This window comes from Muntiacus reevesi, chromosome 7 (genome assembly GCF_963930625.1).
Source record: "Muntiacus reevesi chromosome 7, mMunRee1.1, whole genome shotgun sequence".
In the NCBI taxonomy this organism is placed as follows: domain Eukaryota; kingdom Metazoa; phylum Chordata; class Mammalia; order Artiodactyla; family Cervidae; genus Muntiacus; species Muntiacus reevesi.
The window spans coordinates 36328471-36348849 of record NC_089255.1 but is presented as its reverse complement, the minus strand read 5'-3'; the positions used below and the strand labels follow the sequence as shown (position 1 = coordinate 36348849).

At 52.1% G+C, this 20379-nt stretch overlaps 1 protein-coding gene across 1 annotated transcript; it reads left to right on the top strand.

Annotated features, from left to right (window-relative positions):
* The first annotated feature begins 1964 nt into the window (after window positions 1–1964).
* PLA2G4F (phospholipase A2 group IVF) lies at window positions 1965–19909 on the top strand. The gene is made up of 20 exons (XM_065940349.1): window positions 1965–2086; window positions 3134–3206; window positions 3796–3932; window positions 4022–4150; window positions 4578–4618; window positions 4831–4873; window positions 5341–5407; window positions 7650–7816; window positions 7912–8016; window positions 8209–8246; window positions 8438–8573; window positions 10180–10316; window positions 10542–10764; window positions 11494–11608; window positions 11838–11975; window positions 12067–12174; window positions 13152–13346; window positions 13617–13783; window positions 14299–14485; window positions 14778–19909. Exons 1-20 carry the CDS (start codon window positions 1976–1978, stop codon window positions 14996–14998), a joined length of 2538 nt encoding a protein of 845 aa, XP_065796421.1. The 5' UTR covers window positions 1965–1975; the 3' UTR covers window positions 14999–19909.
* Window positions 19910–20379: the final 470 nt, after the last annotated feature.

Here is a 20379-nt window from a genome sequence, read left to right as displayed (position 1 = left end):
GCTGTGGAGCATGAAACTAAGCCCATGTGCCAAAACTGCTGAGCCCACACGCTGCAACTACTGAAGCCTGAGCGTCGCAACAAGAGAGGTCCACACACCACAACTAGAGAGTAGCAGTGAAGACCCAGTGCAGCCATAAATAAATAATTTTTTAAATTAAAAAACACTATAGCTTAAAAAATTATTTTAAAAAGAATTGAAAAGACTAATCCAATTAGTGACTAAGGGAAAAAAATTCAGAACACTGTCTTGATCTGTGTTGTCCAGTTCAGCTAGTGTGTAGCTGCTGTATTGACAGCACACATGGAGAACATCTCATCGCAAAGTGTCAGCAGACACACTGCAGCTCTAGCTGATGCAAACTGTTTCCCCTTCACGTGTTAGGGCCTCGTGCCTCTTCCTACAGCTGAGAATGACCGAGAGGTGCATGGTGGGTGTGGAATTGGTGGGAGTAAGGAACTGAGGGATGTTTGAGAAGTGAAGAAATGTGGGTCCACTTTGGCCAGCTCCAAAACAGCTGTCTGTTCTTTCTGTGTCCTTCTCAAGAGCCATCTCTGACCATCCTGAGTTCTCTCTGGAAATGAAAAACATCTGGGACTAAGAGGTTTGACTTTGTTGAGGCATGGAACTGATGGCTTCCAGGAGAGGGTGAAGTACAGCCTAGAAAACAATCTGTCAGAAGCCCTGGACGCCAGACCTGGCTGGCTCTGCCCCCAGCTAGCTCCGTGCCCCTGCCCGCTTCGATCTCCCCTGCTGTGTACAGATTACCAAGAAGGTGGGACACCATTTCTGACATCCCAGCATAGGTTCTTGACCTCATGCTCCAAATTGAGCAAAAACAGGCACTCCCCTTTGGGACCTTGCCAACAGCAGTTCTGGGAGTTTCTGGTCTGCACTTGCCTGTGGGTGTCATTTTGAATTTGAATCACTTCATTTGGAATGTCATTTTTTCAGTCTCCAACTTGGGCCACAGGAAAGAGAGTGGAGATGACTGGGTCTTGGTTGAGGAAAAGAAATGTATCTCTCAACAACTCACTGCCCTAGAGATCCTTTCTTCCAGGAACAGTGCCTATCTTGGACACGTGGTTGTGGTCCACGGAAAGGGGGACATCACACACCATCTGCAGCCTCAGGCTCACGATGGTCAGAGGGGACTTTGAAGCCTTTATCTCCAGTAGCTTAAGGACAAGTGAGCCGGTTTTGGTCTGCCCTTATCCATACCACCTGTCCATATGCCTACTTCTGTCCCTGGACCATCCAGGCATTTCCACTGATTCAAGAAGGGCCCCTGGGCAGAAGCCATGGGCAATCAGGAGTCTGAATTTCTTCAGGATGACGTTGGGCCTCTTCACCTTTGGACCAGGGCCTAGGACTGTGCTCCCTCAGGATTTGAAGAACAAGTGAGGGAGACCTTGAGAGATTAGAAATACCTTTGAGTTCAGATGAAACACTGGACACCAGAGATTTCCAAGTTTCTGCTTAAGAGCCGTGGGGAAGGTGGGACTTGAAAGGTGTTGGTTTTAGGATTTTCTGGTAGTTTGGGGGAGACTAGGCCCCTAATGCAGCACTTTCTGGCTGCTCTTCCCTGGACCACATGTGTTGGCATCATCTCAAAGGCTTGTTGGAAATACAAACACCTGGGTTCTATCTATACCCACTAAATCAAATCATCTGGGGCTAGGGCTCAGGCGTCTATTTTCCATAAGCAGCCCCCTGAAAACCAGGGGCTGGGACTGGGAACCAGAGTGCCCATTCTGCATCCTCTTGGAAAGGGTCTGAAGTCCCACCTGACAGAGGAAACGGCTCCAGGCACTTCCTGGAGCATGTCAAACCCCACCTCCAGCCCCAGTTGAGAGTGCTCAGTGGAGCGACAAGCTCCACCCTCCCCACCCCAGTTACCTGTCAGACCTGAGCCAGCAGTCAGTGTGGCCAGAGTGCAGGCAGGGTTTCCTGCCAGGAATTGGGCTGCCTGGCCATGCTCTGGGCGCTCTGGCCCAGGTGGCTGGCAAGCAAGGGGCTGCCCCTCCTGGGTGTGGTGCAGCTACAGAAGCGAGAGAAGAGGGGACCTCAGTGGAGGCAGTGGCGGGTAAAGTACCTGATCTTTCCCGGGGGTGTGGACAGGAGAAGTTCTGGGAGCGGGAGCCCAGTCTGCTGTGGAGACTGGGGCCAACCCTGGGAATGCATTTGGATGTGGGCCAGAACCAATTCACTCCAGATTACCTGGTAGAGTTTAGACAATCTGACCAAACAATAATCTTGAAAATATTCCCACCCAGTTAGGAAGTGGAGGGCGAGGTGATGTGACACTTGCAGCTGGTTGGGTTAGCCTGGCAGTAGAGTTGGGGGGTTGGTGGTTGAGGGGGTGGTGAGAGTGAGGGGCTCGCTGGGGTCTCACCCCTGGGAGGCTGCAATCTGCTCTCCTGAGCCCAAGCTGCCACCTCCTTAGCGACTTGTCAGACCAGTACCAGCTGCATGACTCTAGGTTTCCCTTCACCTGCTTGCCCCGTCTTGGGCCAGCCATCTTTTAGCCTTTGTCAGGAGCTGGTGGGTACAGCTCATCACAGTTTTCTCTTTTGATAATCTCCTAAACACCTTACTTGAGGTTTCACTTCAAGCTGTTCAGCTATAGCAGCGGTACAATAGTCAGGAGAGCTGCACGTTTGTGGTGCACAATAAACATAATTACTAAACATAATTAGTTAATGTATTAAGTACTTATGCTGGGCACTTTGTATGATTTCTCATTTAAAACTCACTATAACCCTGTGAGATTATCATCTTAACACCCACCTTAGGGAAACTAAAGCACAGGGAAATGAAGTTACTTGCCCAAGGTCATCTAGCTAGTCCACGGTGCAGCTTCTTGCCCAAGGTCATTTAGCTAGTCCACAGTGCAGCTTCGATTAGAGCCTGGCCTGACTGATTTCAAGGTCACATTCATCACCAATGTGCTCAGCTCCCAGTGCTTCACCTCCCAAGGCCTCCTGGGTTCCTGGCGCAGGGACATCAGTGACTCTGGTCCAGGCTGCCTGACACTCTGTGATGGGATGAGGGAAACCCGAGGTGGGCCCCACGGCAGGGAGGTCAGGCCCCACAGCTGGCTTCCTGGAACCGAGTCTTTCTGTCCTTTCAGCGGGAGACCCACCCCTGCTATGACCTCCAGGTGAAGGTGCTGAGAGCCAAAAATATCCAGGGCACAGACCTGCGTGAGTCACCCCTAATGCCACGCTTTCTCCCTTCCTCTCCCTGGGGCCTCCCCAGAGCTCAACAGGGGCTGGTCAGAAGTGCACATGTGTATTTAGAGTCTAGTGGATGGAGGTCTGTCTGGTGAGGGAGTCCAAGGGCCAGGCAGGCAGGAGCTGGAGGTGAGGGGAATATGCAGACCACTGACTCCTTCCTGAGTCTGGCGCATGGAGCAGTGCCAGCCTGGTTGAGCGCATGAGGCCTGCCACTGCCAGAAGTCACTGTCTGATCTCTAGGGATTTCCACTGCAAGGCTCACACTGGGCAGGAGCCTGGAGCTCATTCTCTGGATCAGGCTGTTTCTGGGAATTACTCCATGGGGTGTGCTGTCACGTAATCTCTTCAACTGGTCACCACAGAATTTCCATCCTTTTCAATGGGAGGAGTCTCCCTGGTGGAGATGGACTCAAAGTTGAAGACATGGGCTCTCCCCATCTCCCTACCCCAGCCTGCTCCATGGGCAGCCTCCCCTCCCCTCTCTGCCCTTCCCACCCAGCCCCAACTTCTTCCAGTCATAAGCTAGAGGCTGAGGACCTGTCCATCCTACCTACAGTGTCCGAAGCTGACTGCTATGTGCAACTGTGGCTGCCCTCAGCATCCCCCAGCCCCGCCCGGACCAGGGTGGTGGCCAACTGCAGGGACCCCGAGTGGAACGAGACCTTCCACTACCGGATCCATGGTGCTGTGAAGGTGGGGGCTGGACTGCGGAGGGGGAGGTCTCTTCCCAGATGCTTGCCTCCTGCCCCGTCTCAGGTCCCCCCTTTCGACACTGTCCCCAGAATGTCCTGGAGCTCACCCTCTATGACAAGGACATCCTGGAGAATGACCAGCTCTCCCTGCTGCTCTTTGATCTGAGGAGCCTCAAGCCAGGCCAACCACACAGACACACCTTCCCCCTCAGCCAGCAGGTGAGCTGCCCCACCTGCGCCGGCAGTGGGCTCAGCCTGAGGAGACGAGGCAGTGGGCACAGGGGTCTCCCGGTCAGCATGGGCCAGACCTCCAGGACAAATGTCCTCCATCCTGCAGCCCTGGTCCCACAAAGATTTCCTGCAAACACTCGTTCCCTGAGTGAAGCCGACACGTGGGCTCCTTGAGGGCACAGGCTCTGTGTCTCTGTCAGTCATTGATCCTCAGTGTCTAGAACATACCTGCCCACAGCCTTGAATGGAGGGAGCTCCCGGTGGCGATGCCACTACCCCATCCTAGGCCCATGAGCAGCCACGACAGCGGTCTCCCTTCTAGTCCCTGGAGCTGAGTAGGAGCGGGGATGGGGGGAAGGTCCTGAAACTCTGGGAGTACTTCAAAAACTGGTGCTCCCTTGCTCCCTCCATGTAGGATTCACACGAGCTGCAGGTAGAATTTGTTTTGGAGAAGAGGTGAGTTCCAGTGGAGCCCGTACCCTCCCATTTACGCTGAGATCCTACCAGCTCCCAATCAGTAGGTCCTGCACTGACCTGGTCTGAGAGGGGAGGTCCTGATCCTGACACCCACTCCAACCCCAAACCTGCCCTGCTCTCAAGTTCTTCAACTGCTTTGGTTACATTATTATAATAACAGCCATCTTGAGAGATTCATGTGTCCCTTGCAGCCAGGTGCCCGCGTCTGAAGTCATCACTAATGGGGTCCTGGTGGTGAGTAGGGGAGACCAGTTGGGGGATCTTCAGGGCTTGGGGGGGCTTTGAGGAGTCCAGACTGAGCCCATCATGCCCACTTGCCTGAAGGGCACTCAAGAGGAGACATGCGGGGGATGCATCTCCAAGGACAAGGGGGCATCTTGCCTCCACCTGAGGGACTAGCCCAGAAGCCAGCCTTCCCTCCTGGGCACAGCACTCTGCTCACTCAGGCCCCTGGGTTCTGAGACTGCCCAGGAGCCACTGGCCAGGGCCCCTCCTCTCCTCCCCCTTTCCTTCCAGGGGACACTGCCTCTGAGTCCTGGGAGGGGTCTGTGACAGAAAACTCTTGCTCATAAAGGCACAGGCCCTGGGAAGGATGTCAGCTCAATCTTTCCCCAGAGAGCCCTCCCTCCCTCTCTCCTGGTTCAGGCCCTGTTCAGGACCCCAAGGATGCCCTGGCTCCCAAAGCCCTCTGCTTTCCTCAGGTTCAGCCTTGTTTGAGAATCCAGGGCACCCTCGGGGGCGATGGGACAGCCCCACGTCTAGAGCACGGTGAGTCTGGCCAGGGGCCTGGGCTCTTGCCTTCTCTCCTGGGGGGTTGGAGGCTGCTGGTTTCAAGAAGATGGGTCGTAGGCAGAAAATTCTTAATTTTTCATTGCTTAAAGCTGACCGAGGATGAAATGGATTGCCTCTGAAAGTAGTGAATTTCTGTCTCTGGAAGCATTCTAGCACAGTGGCTGTATCAGTTCAACTACTGATGTACAAAAAATACCCACAAAATCTCAGTGGCAGACACATCTGGAGGTCAGCTGGGGCAGGGCTGATCTAGGCTGGCTTGGTGGGGTGACCTGGCTTGGCTCCCATGTCCCTCGTCTACCTGCTGTGACCAGCGGACAGGCCTGGGCATGTGTTGAAGACATCTGCAGAGGTGTAAGAGAGCAAGTCCAGATGAGCAAGAGCTTTTCGAGTCTTTGGTTACATCACCGCCACTCACTAACATTTTGTTAGCCAAAACAAGCACAAGGCTGACTCTAAGTTGGAGGGTGAGGAATACAGCGGCTTCTTTAGTGGAAGGAATTGAGGTCATGTGACAAAGAGACCTCCAGAAGTGAAGAACTGGGGCCATTGCGGTCTGTTGCAGAAGGCAGGCACTCAGGAGGGGGCCCAGGTGTGGGAGGGGAGAGAAGGCTGTGTGGCAGCTAAGGTCACTCTGATGCTGGGAGTCTGGGCCTCTGGGCCAAGTGCTACCCAGGTAACATTGGGCACTTTCTATGAGTCAGGCACTGGGCTAAGCATTTTATAGTGTTTTATTTTTGAATCCTCAGAACAACCTCGTAAAATAGGTACAGTCGTTTCTCTCTTTTAATTCATGAGACAGAGGCTCAAAGAAGAAGTTTGCTTAAAGTCACACAATCAATAAGTGATCCAGGCCCAGGTCTGTGACACCCAGACCTGTTTGCTCCCCCCACCACAGCTTTTATTGTTTCTTTCTATAAATAGTCCATATTAGTCTCAGCCTGAAAACTGTGGTGTAAGTAGAAGTATCACTTATTTTTAAATTTCCTTCCACCCCTGCTCATGTCAAGTTCCAGGTCTCATTTGGTGCCAAAGAAGGCATATAGGGAAAGAGATTCCATTTGGACCTCTGCTCCTGAGTGTTTGGGATCTGGGGCTCTTTTGTGGGTCTGTCTGGTCCCCTCTTTGTGGGTGTCATTTGTAGCTCTTTCTGTCTGGGGTCTTGCTTGCTCTCCAGAAAGCTGCAGAGTCAAGGGCAGGCCCTGCTGCTCCTGGGCCCCCAGGCCTCTTCCTGCCTCTTCCCAGGCTGGCCTCACCCAGGCAGGGCCAGCTCTCCTCTGCTTCCCCAAGCCTGTCCTCTCTGTGCCACGAATCCACGTCCTCCTTCTACCTCCCCTGCAAACCCTCTCTGTTCTCACAAGGTCTTATGCTTCGGAAAAAATGTGCAGCTTACTTGCTTTCTCTCTGGCCACAAACCTGCCCCAAGGCAATCAGCACAGGGCTTGAATGGGGCACCAGAGGGGAAGTACCTGTTGAAAACAGGTAATTAATATAATAATTAATATAGGATCATTATAATATACAGAGAAGGCAATGGCAACCCACTCCAGTACTCTTGCCTGGAGAATCCCAGGGACGGTGGAGCCTGGTGGGCTGCTGTCTATGGGGTTGCATAGAGTCGGACATGACTGAAGCGACTTAGCAGCAGCAGCAGCATTATAATATGATCCTATATATATATTTTAAAAATACATGTTTTATACCAGGCTTCCAAGATGGCACTAGTGGTAAAAATGTCACCTGCCAATGCAGGACACATAGAGACCTGGGATCAATCCCTGAGTCAGGAAGATTCCTTGGAGAAGGAATTGGCAACCCACTCCAGTATCCTTTCCTGGAGAAATCCATGGAGAGAGGAGTCTGGCGGGCTACAGTCCATGAGGTTGCAAAAGAGTCGGACACGACTGAAATAACTTCGCATGCACTTGTGTTATATACTTAATACAATAATCTCAAAATCATCAGCCCCATAAGCCCTGAGCAGGAGCTCTTCACTCAACAACAGCTCCCAGTTCTGACCAGGACAGGTTATAGGACCCTGAGTGTCTTTCGTGATACCTTGCCTGTGGAACACGGTGTCAGAGAGTGAGCAGGGTGACGAGCTGACATTTCCAAGGGGACGAAAAGGGGAGTTGCAGCTGGGGTGCCAGCATCATGAGCCACACACACCCCACGCTCACCCCCTCACCCGGCACTCACCTGGGCACTCTGCTCTCAGGCCCTAGGCAGATTCAGCTGGCAGTGCCTGGAGCCTACGAGAAGCCCCAGCTCTTGCCCTTGCAGCCTCCCACGGAGACGGGCGTCCCAGCCACGTTCACCTTCCACGTGAACCCAGTACTCAGTTCCAGGCTGGAGGTGGACCCAGGAGAGAAGCTCGTGGTCCAGGTGAGTGACATGGCCTGGGAAGGAGCGAATGACAAAATCAGCCCAATCTGGACGAGGCCCCTTTCCCTCTCCTCTGAGTGTTTTCTTCTCTGCAGGGCGACCCGAGGGCCAAGGAGGAGGCCCAGACCAGCAAGCCTGGCATCCTGCTCTCCTCTCTGGCCCTAGGCCAGGAGCAGCAGTGTGTCGTGGCCCTGGGGGAGGTAAGGCCCTGTCCAGGTGCCTGACGGATCCCTGCTTGCTCTGTCACCACCAAAAAGGGTCAGGGGGAGGAGGTCAAGATAAGGCCAGCCTAGAGTTCAGTCACAGTGTCCAGATCCGGGCCAGAGTCACCAGAGCAACCAGTGCTGTGAGTCCCACTCAGTGCTCTGGTGATGGGCTGTTGTCTCTTCCAGGGCCAGGAGGTGGCCATGAGTGTGAAGGCAGAGATGAGGTGAGGCAGTGGGGGTGCTATTCTGCTGACTCAGCTCAGCTGGGGGTTGGGGGTGTCTGGTTCCCATGGGGTCTTCCTGAGGGGTCCCCTGGAGTGTGCGTCTGTCTGCTCCTGTGAAAATGGGTTTGGCTGGAGGCTCTGCTCCAGTGAACCGTCACCCAGTACCCCACCCCCAACCTCATCTGAGGCAGCTCTGGGGACCTTGACCTGCGTCTTGGCTTCGACCTCTGTGATGGGGAGAAGGAGTTTCTGGAGAAGAGGAAGCGGCTCGTGTCCAAGGCCCTTCAGCAGGCTTTGGGGTTGAGCCAGGCTCCCGACAGTAGCCAGGTATGGAATGGATGAGCTGGGCCCCAGAGTGGCTGCGACCAAATCCAACTTCTTCCTTGAGAGGACTGACTGTGTGGCTAGGAGGTGACAGGAAGTGTTGAGGAAGCGTGGGGACCAGTGGAGGAAGGCAGCCAGCCTGTTTGCCTGAGCTGACGGGCATACTCGGGACAGTCAGGACCCCATACATAATGCGGGCTGAGCAGCCTCAGCTGAGGGGGCTCTGTTAGTCTGCTCCAGCTGCTATAACAGAACACCCCAGACTGGTGGCTCAAAAAATGGACATTTATTATCTAGCCTGGAGGCTGGAAGTTCCAGATAAAGGAGCCATCAGGGTTAGCATCTGATGAGGCTGCTCTTGCTGCCTGTAGACGGCCACCTTCTGGCTGGGCCCTCACATGGCCTTTCCCCCGTGCATGTGCAAGGGTTTGGGGGAGTCTCTCTCCCTTCCTCTTCTCACAAGGACACCAGTCCTATGGGATGAAGGTCCCACCCTTATCACCTCACATAATCTATATTACCTCCTTATTTGCCCTCCCGCCCATGTCCGCAGGAGGCTGCAGGGGCAAGGACACAATGCAGTCTTTAAGAGTAGACAAAGAGATTTGGAAGCGGAGGCTCCACGGGAGCCTGTGTCTGGGAGGCAGGGGGAAAGGCAGTGCTGCGGGGGAGACCTGGGGTAAATCGGGAACAAGCAGTGGCTTCCTCCTGTGCCTGGTGCTGACCAGCTGAGTCGGCCTAGACTTCTGGTTTGGTAATGCCTGCCCTGCGCCTGGTCTCCATTCTGTGGGCAGAGGGTAGAAAGGGCACAGGCCTGCTAGCAGGCACTCAGCCTCCTCTAGCCCTCTGAAGGCACAGTGACCTTGTTGGGATGTGGCCACAGAGCATTTTTTTCAAGACAGGAGAAGAAAGGAAAAACAGGGAAAGGAACCAGAAGCCTGGGGTGGAATGAACCAGACCTTCCTGGAAAATATGAGGAGCCAAAAAGTTTCTAGTCTGATCCCACCTGGCCCCTCTGATCCTAAAAAGACATCTGGGCACCTCTTGTGTCTGGGGCAGGTCCAAGCCGCATGCTGGCCTTTGTCACTTCACTTCTTCTTCTCAGCTGGGGGTAACTTCATGCCCCACCATCTTGGGGACATTTGTCACCACCACTGGGGGAGGGGAGGGGGATGCTACTGGTGTCTGTTGGGTAATGGCCAGAAATGTTGCTCAACGTCCTATAGCACACAATAAATACCTTGCAACAAAGAATGATCTGGTCCAAAATCACCAACAGTGCCAAGGTTGAGAAACCTTGATTTCGCTATTTTGAGCAAATCCAATATACCTCCCAGGTACATACTTTCCTGGTATAAAGTTAAGAGCCATCTCTGAGGCTCTACTGCATCAGTTTGAGAGCCTAGTACTTACTATTGGTATGAGTGTGGACACAGTATCTAAACACCCTGAGCCTCAGTTTCCTCATCTGTAAAGTGGGGATGCCATTGGGTTGCTTTGAAGATGCTGTGAGATAACACAAGACTCTTAGACCAGTGTCTGATATGCTGAGAAATAGCAGATGAGCAACAGTGGGAGTAGAAGGTATCATGACTATCATTGTGCCCAGGTGCCGGTGGTAGCCGTGCTGGGCTCCGGAGGTGGAACCCGAGCCATGTCTTCTTTGTATGGCAGCCTGGCTGGGCTACAGGAGCTCGGCCTCTTGGACACTGTGACCTACCTGAGCGGCGTCTCTGGGTCCACCTGGTAAGTGAGGTAGGGACAGGACAAAATAAAGAAGAGCTCTCAAGGGGCAGGGGTGTGACCTGGTGATCTGGTGAGGAGGCCCAGGAAGGGACAGAGTCCACAGGGCCCTCTGAGTAGGTGGTGCAGGTCAGAGCAACGGATAGGGGAGGAGGGGTGACTCACAGACACCTGCATCTCTCTATCCTCTTGCTATGCCTCCCTGTCCCTAATTCCCTCCATACCCAGGTGCATCTCCACACTCTACAAGGACTCAGCCTGGTCCCAGGTGGCCTTGCAGGGCCCTATTGAGCGTGCCCAGACTCGGGTGTGCAGCAGTAAGATGGGGGCAATGTCCACGGAGCGCCTGCAGTACTACGCCCAGGAACTGGGGATCCAGGAAAGCAGCGGCCACAGTAGTTCCCTCGTTGACCTCTGGGGCCTTCTCGTTGAATATTTCCTGTACCAGGAGGTAAGAGATGAGTAGGTAATGAATGAACGTGGCTCCAGTCCACCTTACCCCATCAGCAGTTAGTTCCACTAAAGCTTTCCAAAAACTTAGTGCTTAGGGCTCACTTCCAGAGATGCTGGTTTTGGTTGGTGAGTTGTCAAGCCCTAGTTCGGGTCTGTTTTGAAAGTGCACCAAAGGATTCCAACCTGCTGTTGAGGAAGAAGGCCACTCCAGCCCACTGGCCAAACAGGCATGATGCACTTCACCTGGTGTCTTCTCTGGGAACTGCAGACCCAGCAGGCACTAGGAAATGAGATGAGAGCTAAGTGAAATTCTTAGGACCCTGGGGACCTATGGGTCCTGGCCCACTGGTGTGTGGCTGTTAGTTGTAAAAGTGATATCTTATTTCTAAGAAAAGAATACATGTTTTCTAGTGATTTACTTTTTAAAAGAAAGTAGATTGGATTTTCAGTTATTCCTTTAAAAATGCCGCTTGACTCCCTTGGGTCCTGATATGCTTTCTTGAATGGGAAGAAAGGGAGAGGGTGTTCCCAAAGGCCCTGGGCCTGCACAGAGCCCACAGCGGCCTCTGCTCTGCTACAGCCCAAGCCTGGCCTCTCCAGAGCTGTCTCTAGATTCCAGCCCTTAGCAACCGAAGTCTCAGGGGCACACCACACTGCGCAGGGTGGCACGGGGCTGTGGGAAGGGAACTCCCAAAGGGCCAAGTGGTCTCCCTTCTTTCCTGACCAGGAAAATCCTGCCAAGCTGTCTGACCAGAAGGAGGCAGTCAGCCAGGGCCAGAACCCTTACCCCATCTACGCCAGCGTCAACGTCCGCAGCAACGTCAGTGGGGAGGACTTTGCAGGTGCCAGGGTGTGGGGCCCTAGGGAGCAGGTAGAGGCAACGGTGGGGGCGGGTGTAGGAGGCCAGGGTTCTCAGGGTACAGGTGGGCGCCTTGGAGCAGTACAGTGGGCCTGCTGCATCCTGCTCTGGACAAGGCAAAGATTCCTGCTCAGGCACAAGGGTGGTGGGTGGGGAACCATGGGCTCCTGGTCAGAAGCCCCTGGTGACATTCCCTTCACTTTGGCTCCCAGAGTGGTGCGAGTTCACCCCCCATGAGGTCGGCTTCCCCAAGTACGGCGCGTATGTTCCCACCGAGCTCTTTGGCTCAGACTTCTTCATGGGGCGACTGCTGCAGCTCCGGCCCGAGTCCCGGATCTGCTACCTGCAGGGTACGTCTAGGTGGGAGGGCTGGGGACAGGGCAGGCTCCGTGAAGTGGGTGGAGGGGTTGTGAAGGCCTGGGGCCTTGCCTTTTCCCCTAGGTATGTGGGGCAGCGCCTTTGCAGCCAGCCTGGATGAGATCTTCCTGAAGACTGCTGGCCGGGGCCTCAGTTTCCTAGACTGGTGCAGAGACAGTGTGAAAATCACAGGTGAGAGCAGAGATCCCCCAACCAAGCCCACCCCCAGCCCCCAATACCTCTTTCCAGCAATAGGACCCTGGCAGAGGCCTAAGGAATGAGGGCAAAGGACTTGAATGTCCCATTTGGTTCAGAGACGTACTGAGAAGATATCTTCTGGCTTAAGGTCTCTGGATGCCCAGAGGTCTACAAAGAGGCTGGAGGATGGGGGGACCATGTCAGAAAACAGGGTGGGAGCTGTGAGTGCTCTGTGATAAGCCTATGCCTTTAATTCTCCATTTGAGCTTCAATTAGATCAATTTGGGGCTACTGGGCAGCTGGCTGATCCTCTGCCCACCCACCTCAGGCTCCCCTTCAGCCCACTCCTTAAATGGCCCATGAGCTTCCTGCTACGTAGAATACCTTCCCCGCCTTTCTTCCCTGGGTAACTTTTGCCCTGTTCAAAAAGTTCAGCTCAGACATCATTTTGTCAGGAGGCATCTCTGTTCCACTCCGTCCCCCAGGTTGATCGAGGGTCTGACCGCCAAATTCCAGTAGAACCGTATGCACATCCCATGTGGTCCCGACCCTAGGGCATTGTCACCATTATGACCTCTTTATGTGACTCTCCCCTGGTACGCTGTGAGCCCTGGAGGGCCAGGGCTGGGCCTGTCCACCTCTGCAAACCCGTGCCCAGCACAGTGGCCAGCATGACACGTGATAATTGCTCAGCAGGTGTTTAATGGGTGAAAATCTAACTGGAAGTTGCCTATGCAGCTTTAATGGTAGGTGGTATTTAATACATGCTATGTCATAGGTAACTTTCAAAATATGGGGACCATGAAAGAAAGTCATTTAAGTTTGGGAAGCAGTGGTCAGAGGCCTGGGAGTTGAGGTTGGGGAAGAGGAGGGATATGGGGAGATGAAGCGGGCTTCTATGAAGCATAAGGACCACTGGGCAAAGGGGGGCACCACTTCTCACTGAATTTCACCCTCCCACCTCCACCTAGATGACTGCCAAGAGCTCCAGCTTCACGATCCAGCGCGCCTGAGAACCAGGCTCTTCACCCCTCAGGGACCTTTCTATCAGGTTGTACAGGACATATGCACCTCCCGGCTGACCTCAGCTGAGAACTCCAACTTCACCCGGGGCCTCCTCCTGCACAAGGACTATGTGTCTGGCAGGGAATTTGTGGCCTGGAAAGGTGGGTGCTGCTCTGGGCAGGGTCCCACCTACTGCCTGTGCCTGTGGCTCACTGAGGCCAGTTCTGCCTTTTGACCATGACGGGAGTTGGGGTGGAGCCCCGGCTGCCCTGGGAGGCCGGCGGGGGAAGAACTGTGGTGACTGCTGAGAGGCAGGGCTGGGAGCTGAGATGGGAGACCCTGTGGCTGTCAGAGACAGGAGGAGAGCTCTCGACAGAGAGGGGCGAAGAGAAGAGGGGTGCTGCAAAGCACAAGCATTTGTCTTTGTGCAGATTTGCATCCAGACGCCTTCCCCAACAAGCTCACTCCCATGAGGGACTGTCTAAACCTGGTGGACGGAGGCTTTGCCATCAACTCCCCATTCCCGCTGAGCCTGCAGCCACAAAGAGCTGTGGACCTCATTCTGTCCTTCGACTATTCTCTGGATGCCCCTTTTGAGGTAAAGTGCAGGCCGGGTGGGGGATGGGTCTTTGCTACAGCAGCCTGGCTGGGCATTGAGGGATCACCCACTGAGGAGGGCCTGGGTTCTGAGCTGTGGGTGAGCACCTTGTGAACACCGTTAGGAGTTCTGGTCTCCCCATCTGGAAGGTGATGGGGGAGAGTGGGAGTCAGGAGAGGAGGCCAAGAGAGTCCTCAGGAGCCTTTATCTGGGCGAAGAGAAGACTGCTGTTCTGGACTGTGCTGTTTCTGGTGGATTCCTTGCTCCTGTCTGGGCCTAGGTCTAGGTCTGCTGTCCCTTGGTTACAGTAGTAACCACAGAGCCAGCAGGGCCCCCCAGGGAGTCTCGGTCAGCGGCTCCCTCCAGCCATGTGGGGTTTTGGAGGTGGGATCTCTTTGTGTTGCCTGAAGTCACTTGGCTGGTGGGAGGCAGAGCTGGCGTAGAAGCCTGGGCCTGTGTGAGTCCAGGGGGCCTCAGGTATGGTCAGAAGTGCACAAGTCGGCATCCCTACTCAGGTCTTACAGATGACAGAGAAGTACTGCCTGGACCGAGGCATCTCCTTCCCCAGGATTGAGGTGTCCCCGGAGGACATGAAGGAACCCCACGAGTGCTACCTCTTTGCCAAGGCTGAGGACCCAAGCTCACCCATCATACTGCACTTCCCCCTGGTCAACCGTACCTTCCGCACACACCTGGCCCCAGGTGAGGGGAGCCTGGGGTCTGGGTCTGGTCCACAGAGCCCTGGGCTGGTGAGGAGGGTGCTGTCCCCAGGATGATGTATGAAACCCTTCCTCTTGGAGGCCCCAGCTGGCCTCTCCTTCTGGGACTCAGCATGCACATTGGCCCGGCTCCTCCTGGAGGGGGAGAGAGCTGAGATGGGGGCCCAAGCAGAACCCATGGAACCAGCTGGATGTCCTGGGGAGGTGGGCTTTTGAATTGGCAACTCCTAGCCGCAGAGTACCCTAGCCCGGCCTCTCTCCATGTCCCATCACAGGTGTGGAGCGAAAAACGGCTGAGGAGAAGGCAGGTGGGGACTTTGTCATCAACGGGCCAGACACTCCCTATGGCATGATGAACTTCACCTACGAGCCCCAAGAGTTTGAGCAGCTGGTGGCCCTGAGTCGATACAATGTCCTGAACAATGTGGAGACTGTGCGCAAGGCCCTCCAGCTGGCTCTCGACCGGCGACAGACTGGGGACAGGACTGGAGGCTGACCCAGGCTGGAGTTGGGGGACTGGGACAGAGGAGCGATCCTGGGCTCCAGACCAGGGCTGGGTAGGGGGAGGGGCAGCGGACCCTGCAGGGCTTCTGCTTCTCATCTCTTTGGAACCTGCACTGAGGTCCCCAGGCCCTGGGGATGTTCCTCCAGGGTGCAGCCTGAACTTTTTGGGGTTCCTTCTCCCCTGTGTTTCTGGGAGGAGATAGTGTGTCTCTTGGGGTGTGTGGACTTGGGTCCACTTTCCCCTGTTTCTGGGAGGAGGTAGTGTGTCGGGGAAGGGGTATGTGGTAGACATGAGCAGTTCTCATCTGACATTGGAGTGTGTGGAGGGACTCAGGCGACCATCGTGACCCAGGGCCCACACCAAACACAGAAGGACTTCAGAGGGACCAGGTCTTCAGATCCTCAATAGAAGGGGTGCTGTGAGAGCTGAGTGCAGGTTACTGCCCTGAACTGATAACAGAAGCAAAGCGTCCATCCAATTCACACTTCCTACAAACAGCCCCAGCCCTGACCATCCCTCCACTCCCCACTGCATCTGCATGCTAAAAGCATCCAGGATAAAGGGGCACCACATCGGTTGCCCATCTGGGTCACTAACCCCAAGTTCCCACCTGTTAATTCATCTTCACCTCTGGCCTCCCCTGCCTGCCTCATGGCTCCCCACCCTTCTGTGCTCAGCCTCCTGAAGGCTGTGGGGTGATCTCCTCTCCTGGCTTGGCTCCAGCAGGAGGTTCCCCATGCTAATTACCCATCTTTGTTCTTTAAACTTGGGTCACATCCTCTTATCAGGTGTACTTCTGCTACCTTGAGCAAATAGTCTCACCATTCCCAGAAGTTAAATGAGTATGTCTAGAGGGCATATCCATTTATTGGCGCAGAGCAAACATGAATCTGCATGTGTGTGTGTGTTCCCAGTGGCGCTGGCCTGGGAGTGCCTGTCAGCTGCCAGGGATGGGCAGGGGGTAGAGAGAGCCTAGCTGGGAACTCAGAGCCTGGTTCCCGCCTTTTTCACAGGTGTGTCCTGCCATCTGGGCCATCTACTTCCCTCTTCCTCTGCTTATCATTTCTTCTGACCCACAAGGGACCCTCCAAACATCCGAAGCCTCTCCAGCAATGGCAGATTTCCAGTCTGTGGAGAGGAGATCCGCAATGACTGGGCTTGGTGTGGGGGTTTTCAGGCCCTCTCCCTCTGGCCAGGGCCTCTGTAGCCTCTTTCTCCTCCCGCTGCCCCACCCAGCGCTGAACCGTCTGGGGCCCTTCCATGGCCCAGCTGCCATACAGTAAGTCCCCGTCACTCGAACCTTCAAGTTGTGAACTTTCAAAGATACAAATGTGCGTTCCATCAGCATTAGGCCCTAGTGAAACTGCAGCTTGCCTTCCGTCTCCTAGTGCTGACCATCCCTCCACTCAACCATCTCCCACCTCCTTTTCCTCATCCAGTCAGTAACTCTTTTTGCCTGTTCACTCAATGCCCACCTCTGTATGCCAGCTTTTGTCGTGTATTCTTTAAGGTACTGTGCTATAAGATTAAAAAGGTTTCCTTTATTTTTTATGTTTTTTATGTATTATTTGTGTGAAAAGTATTATAAACCTATTACAGTACAGTACTGTACTGTACTGTAGCCAATTGTGTTAGATGTATATCTTAGGCTAACTCTGTTGGATTTAATGTACAAATTGGACTTACAAACATGCTCTCGGAATGGAACTTGTTTGTATGCTGGGGACTTACTGTACTCACTGCTCATTCAACACTCCCCTGCTGCCAGGAGTGCTCTCTTTGGGTATCGCCTCTGCCTGGATCTGCCTCTCTCTCTTCCCTTCTCTCTCTCTCCCTCAATCACACATACATGCTGTCCATGGCCCAAGTCACTATTCCTCTTTTAATCAGGGAACCTATGTGACAAAACCTCATCTGTCCCGACTCTGGGGGACCAGAGTTCTGGTTTCCAGCTGGGAGGAAGGTGTCTAGATCCCAGTGTGTGTCCCTAGCCTGGCCTGGGATCTGAGCCTCTAGCTGGATGGGAACCAGGAAGACTGGGGGAGCTGGGCCTCAAAAGGGCCAGGACTTTTTGCTGGTGTGGTGTGGGGCAGCTTGGGTCTCTCCTGCCCCCTCCCTAGGGACCATTGCTCCTCAGATAGGCCATCTGATGAACTGATGTTTGCACATCTTTTATGACTTTCTCCTTTGACCTCCTGTCTTCCTTTTGGTTTTATCTTTCTTTTTGTTGGAGTGCAAAATTGAATAGTTCTATAGTGGAGGGGTTCATCTTTCAGTGTCCTATCCTTTTTGCCTTTTCCTACTGTCCATGGGATTCTCAAGGCAAGAATACTGAAGTGATTTGCCATTCCCTTCTCCAGTGGACCATGTTTTGTCAGATCTCTCCATCATGACCCGTCCGTCTTGGGTGGCCCTACATGGCATGGCTCATAGTTTCACTGAGTTAGACAAGGCTGTGGTCCATGTGATCAGATTGGTTAGTTTTCTGTGACTGTGGTTTTCAGTCTGTCTGCCCTTTGATGGATAAGGATAAAAGGCTTATGGAAGCTTCTGGATGGGAGAGACTAAGGGGGAAACTGGGTCTTGTTCTGACTGGGTCCAAATCAGGAAAGGAGTACATCAAGGCTATATATTGTCACCCTGCTTATTTAACTTATATGCAGAGTACATCTTGAGAAATGCTGGGCTGGAGGAAGCACAAGCTAGAATTAAGATTTCCGGAAGAAATATCAGTAACCTCAGATATGCAGATGACACCACTCTTATGGCAGAAAGTGAAGAAGAACAAAAGAGCCTCTTGATGAAAGTGAAAGAGGAGAGTAAAAACGTTGGCTTAAGGCTCAACATTCAGAAAACTAAAATCATGGCATCTGGTCCCATCACATCATGGGAAATAGATGGGGAAATAGTGGAAACAGTGACAGAGTTTATTTTTCTGGGCTTCAAAATCACTGCAGATGGTGACTGCAGCCATGAAATTAAAAGAGGATTGCTCCTTGGGAGAAAAACTATGACCGACCTAGACAGCTTATTAAAAAGCAGAGACATTACTTTGCCTACAAAGGTCCATCTAGTCAAAGCTATGGTTTTTTCAGTAGTCAGGTATGGATGTGAGAGTTGGACTATAAAGAAAGTTGAGTGCCGAAGAATTGATGCTTTTGAACTGTGTTGTTGGAGAAGACTCTTGAGGGTCCCTTGGACAGCAAGGAGATCCAAACAGTCCATCCTAAAGGAAATCAGTCCTAAATATTCATTGGAAGAACTGATGCTGAAGCTGAAACTTCAATCCTTTGGCCACCTGATGCAAAGGACTCCGATGCTGAGAAAGATTGAAGGTGGGAGGAGAATGGGATGACAGAGGATGAGATGATTGGATGGCATCACCAACTCAATGGACATGAGTTTGAGTAAACTCCAGGAGTGGTGATGGACAGGGAGGTCTGGTGTGCTGCAGTCCATGGGGTCACAAAGAGTTGGACATGACTGAGCGACTAAACTGAACTGAACTGATAGTGGAGGATCTGTGGAATATAAATCTTCTGAGTCCTGATATATCTAGACTTGGCTTTTCTTGCCCTGACTTATAACAGTCTAGAGGAGGGAAGAATTCTTGGTTCAGATTTACATTTACTCAGATTTTTATTTTTCTTGTGTTGGATATTGCTGCTGGGCAGCTTGATGTCAAATGCATTCTCATCCCATTGTAGGTAATTTATCTTTACCTAGCTTTTAGGGTTTTCTCTTTGTCTTTAATTTTCAAACGTTTCACTATGATTTTTCTAAAGTTACTACTTGAAAACATGAGCAAGCTCTTTCCTAGTTTGAGATTCATGTTTTTTTGAAGCTCTAAGAAATTTTCTACCAATTTTATCAAAACACTACTCCTCTTCATTCTCTCTTTCTGGATTCCTATTAAATGGATACTGAAATGTATTAATGGATCCTCTGTATCCCTAAACTTCCTTTTATACACTCAATTTTTTCATTTGTGTGGCATTCTGAAACTTTTCTTTGCATGATTTTTTGGTTCATAAATACATTCTCCACCTGTGGGCAGTCTGCTCCTCTATCCATCTTCTGGGGGATGGCTTTAACTTTTGACTGTCACATTTCCCTGCTTAAATTCCCAAATAGGATCTTATGAAACTACCTGTTTTCATTGCATGGAAATGCTTGACCACTTACCTCACATGGTGTTAATATGTACATTTGATGGAAGTTTTCTGATTGTTATGTGAACAGTTTCCTTGGGGAAGAATCTCTGTTGCCCACCCTTCATGGGCTTTGCCTTCTTTATATATTTGGTAATTCTTGGTTGTCATTTCATCGCTAAGAGGGTTTTATGTACAAGCTCCCAGCTGTGATGGCTCTTGGTCAGGTCACTGGCCATGCAATGGCAATGGTGGCCTTCAGGTGGCAGTGAGGGACTCAGGGAGGAGGTGGAAAAGATGCAGTTCTAGAGACTGACCAGCAGAGCCTTGAAGAGACGTTATGAGTTTATTAATCTATGTTTATATCTGATGGGTTTGGTGTTGCAAGGGATATGTAAAATATTACAATGGAGAATTCCAGTTTCAAGATGAAAGACAGAGGACAGGCTGAGATCACTCCCCAGCATTTTTTTAAAAAATTAGCAATTTTCAGTTACCCAGTAAATTTTCTGAATTTTTTTTTTAAGAAAAAATGTATGTTAAATCAGCAATTGTACATCCTAAAAAATAAAAAGTTAGATATTCTATTTTCAGGGAAGCAATGGAGATGTTGACATAGAGAACAGACTTGTTGACACAGTGTGGGAAGGAAAGGGTGAGACAAATTGAGAGAGTAGCATTGAAATGTATATATTACCATATGTAAAATAGATTGGCGGTGGGAATTTGCTGCATGATGCAGGGAGCTCAAACCAGGGCTCTGTTACAACCTAGAGGGGTGGGATGGGATAGAAGATGGGAGGGAGGTTCAAGAAGAGGGGGACATGTGTATACTTAGAGCTGATTCATGTCGATGTATGGCAGAAACCAGCACATTGTAAAGCAATTATCCTCCAATTAAAAATAAATAAAAATTTAAAAGTTAAGTGTTATTGTTGCATAAAGTTCTATTCTATGAATAATACCTGAGTTTATTTATTTAGTCCCCAAAGGCACCATCAATCTGAGGTGATGTCCATCACTTCCATAGGACCAGTCAACTCTGACACACAAAAGGGTAAGGAACCTCTTGGTCTGAGAGTTGCCGGCCTCACTAAGGTTCTCAAGGGCCACTTACAAGGCGCCATGAGGGTGAAATGAGATGAGGTGTGTGATATGCTGAGCACAGCAGCTGGAAGGCTGTCTGCTCTCAGCACTCGCTGATTGCTCTTTTCTAAGAGG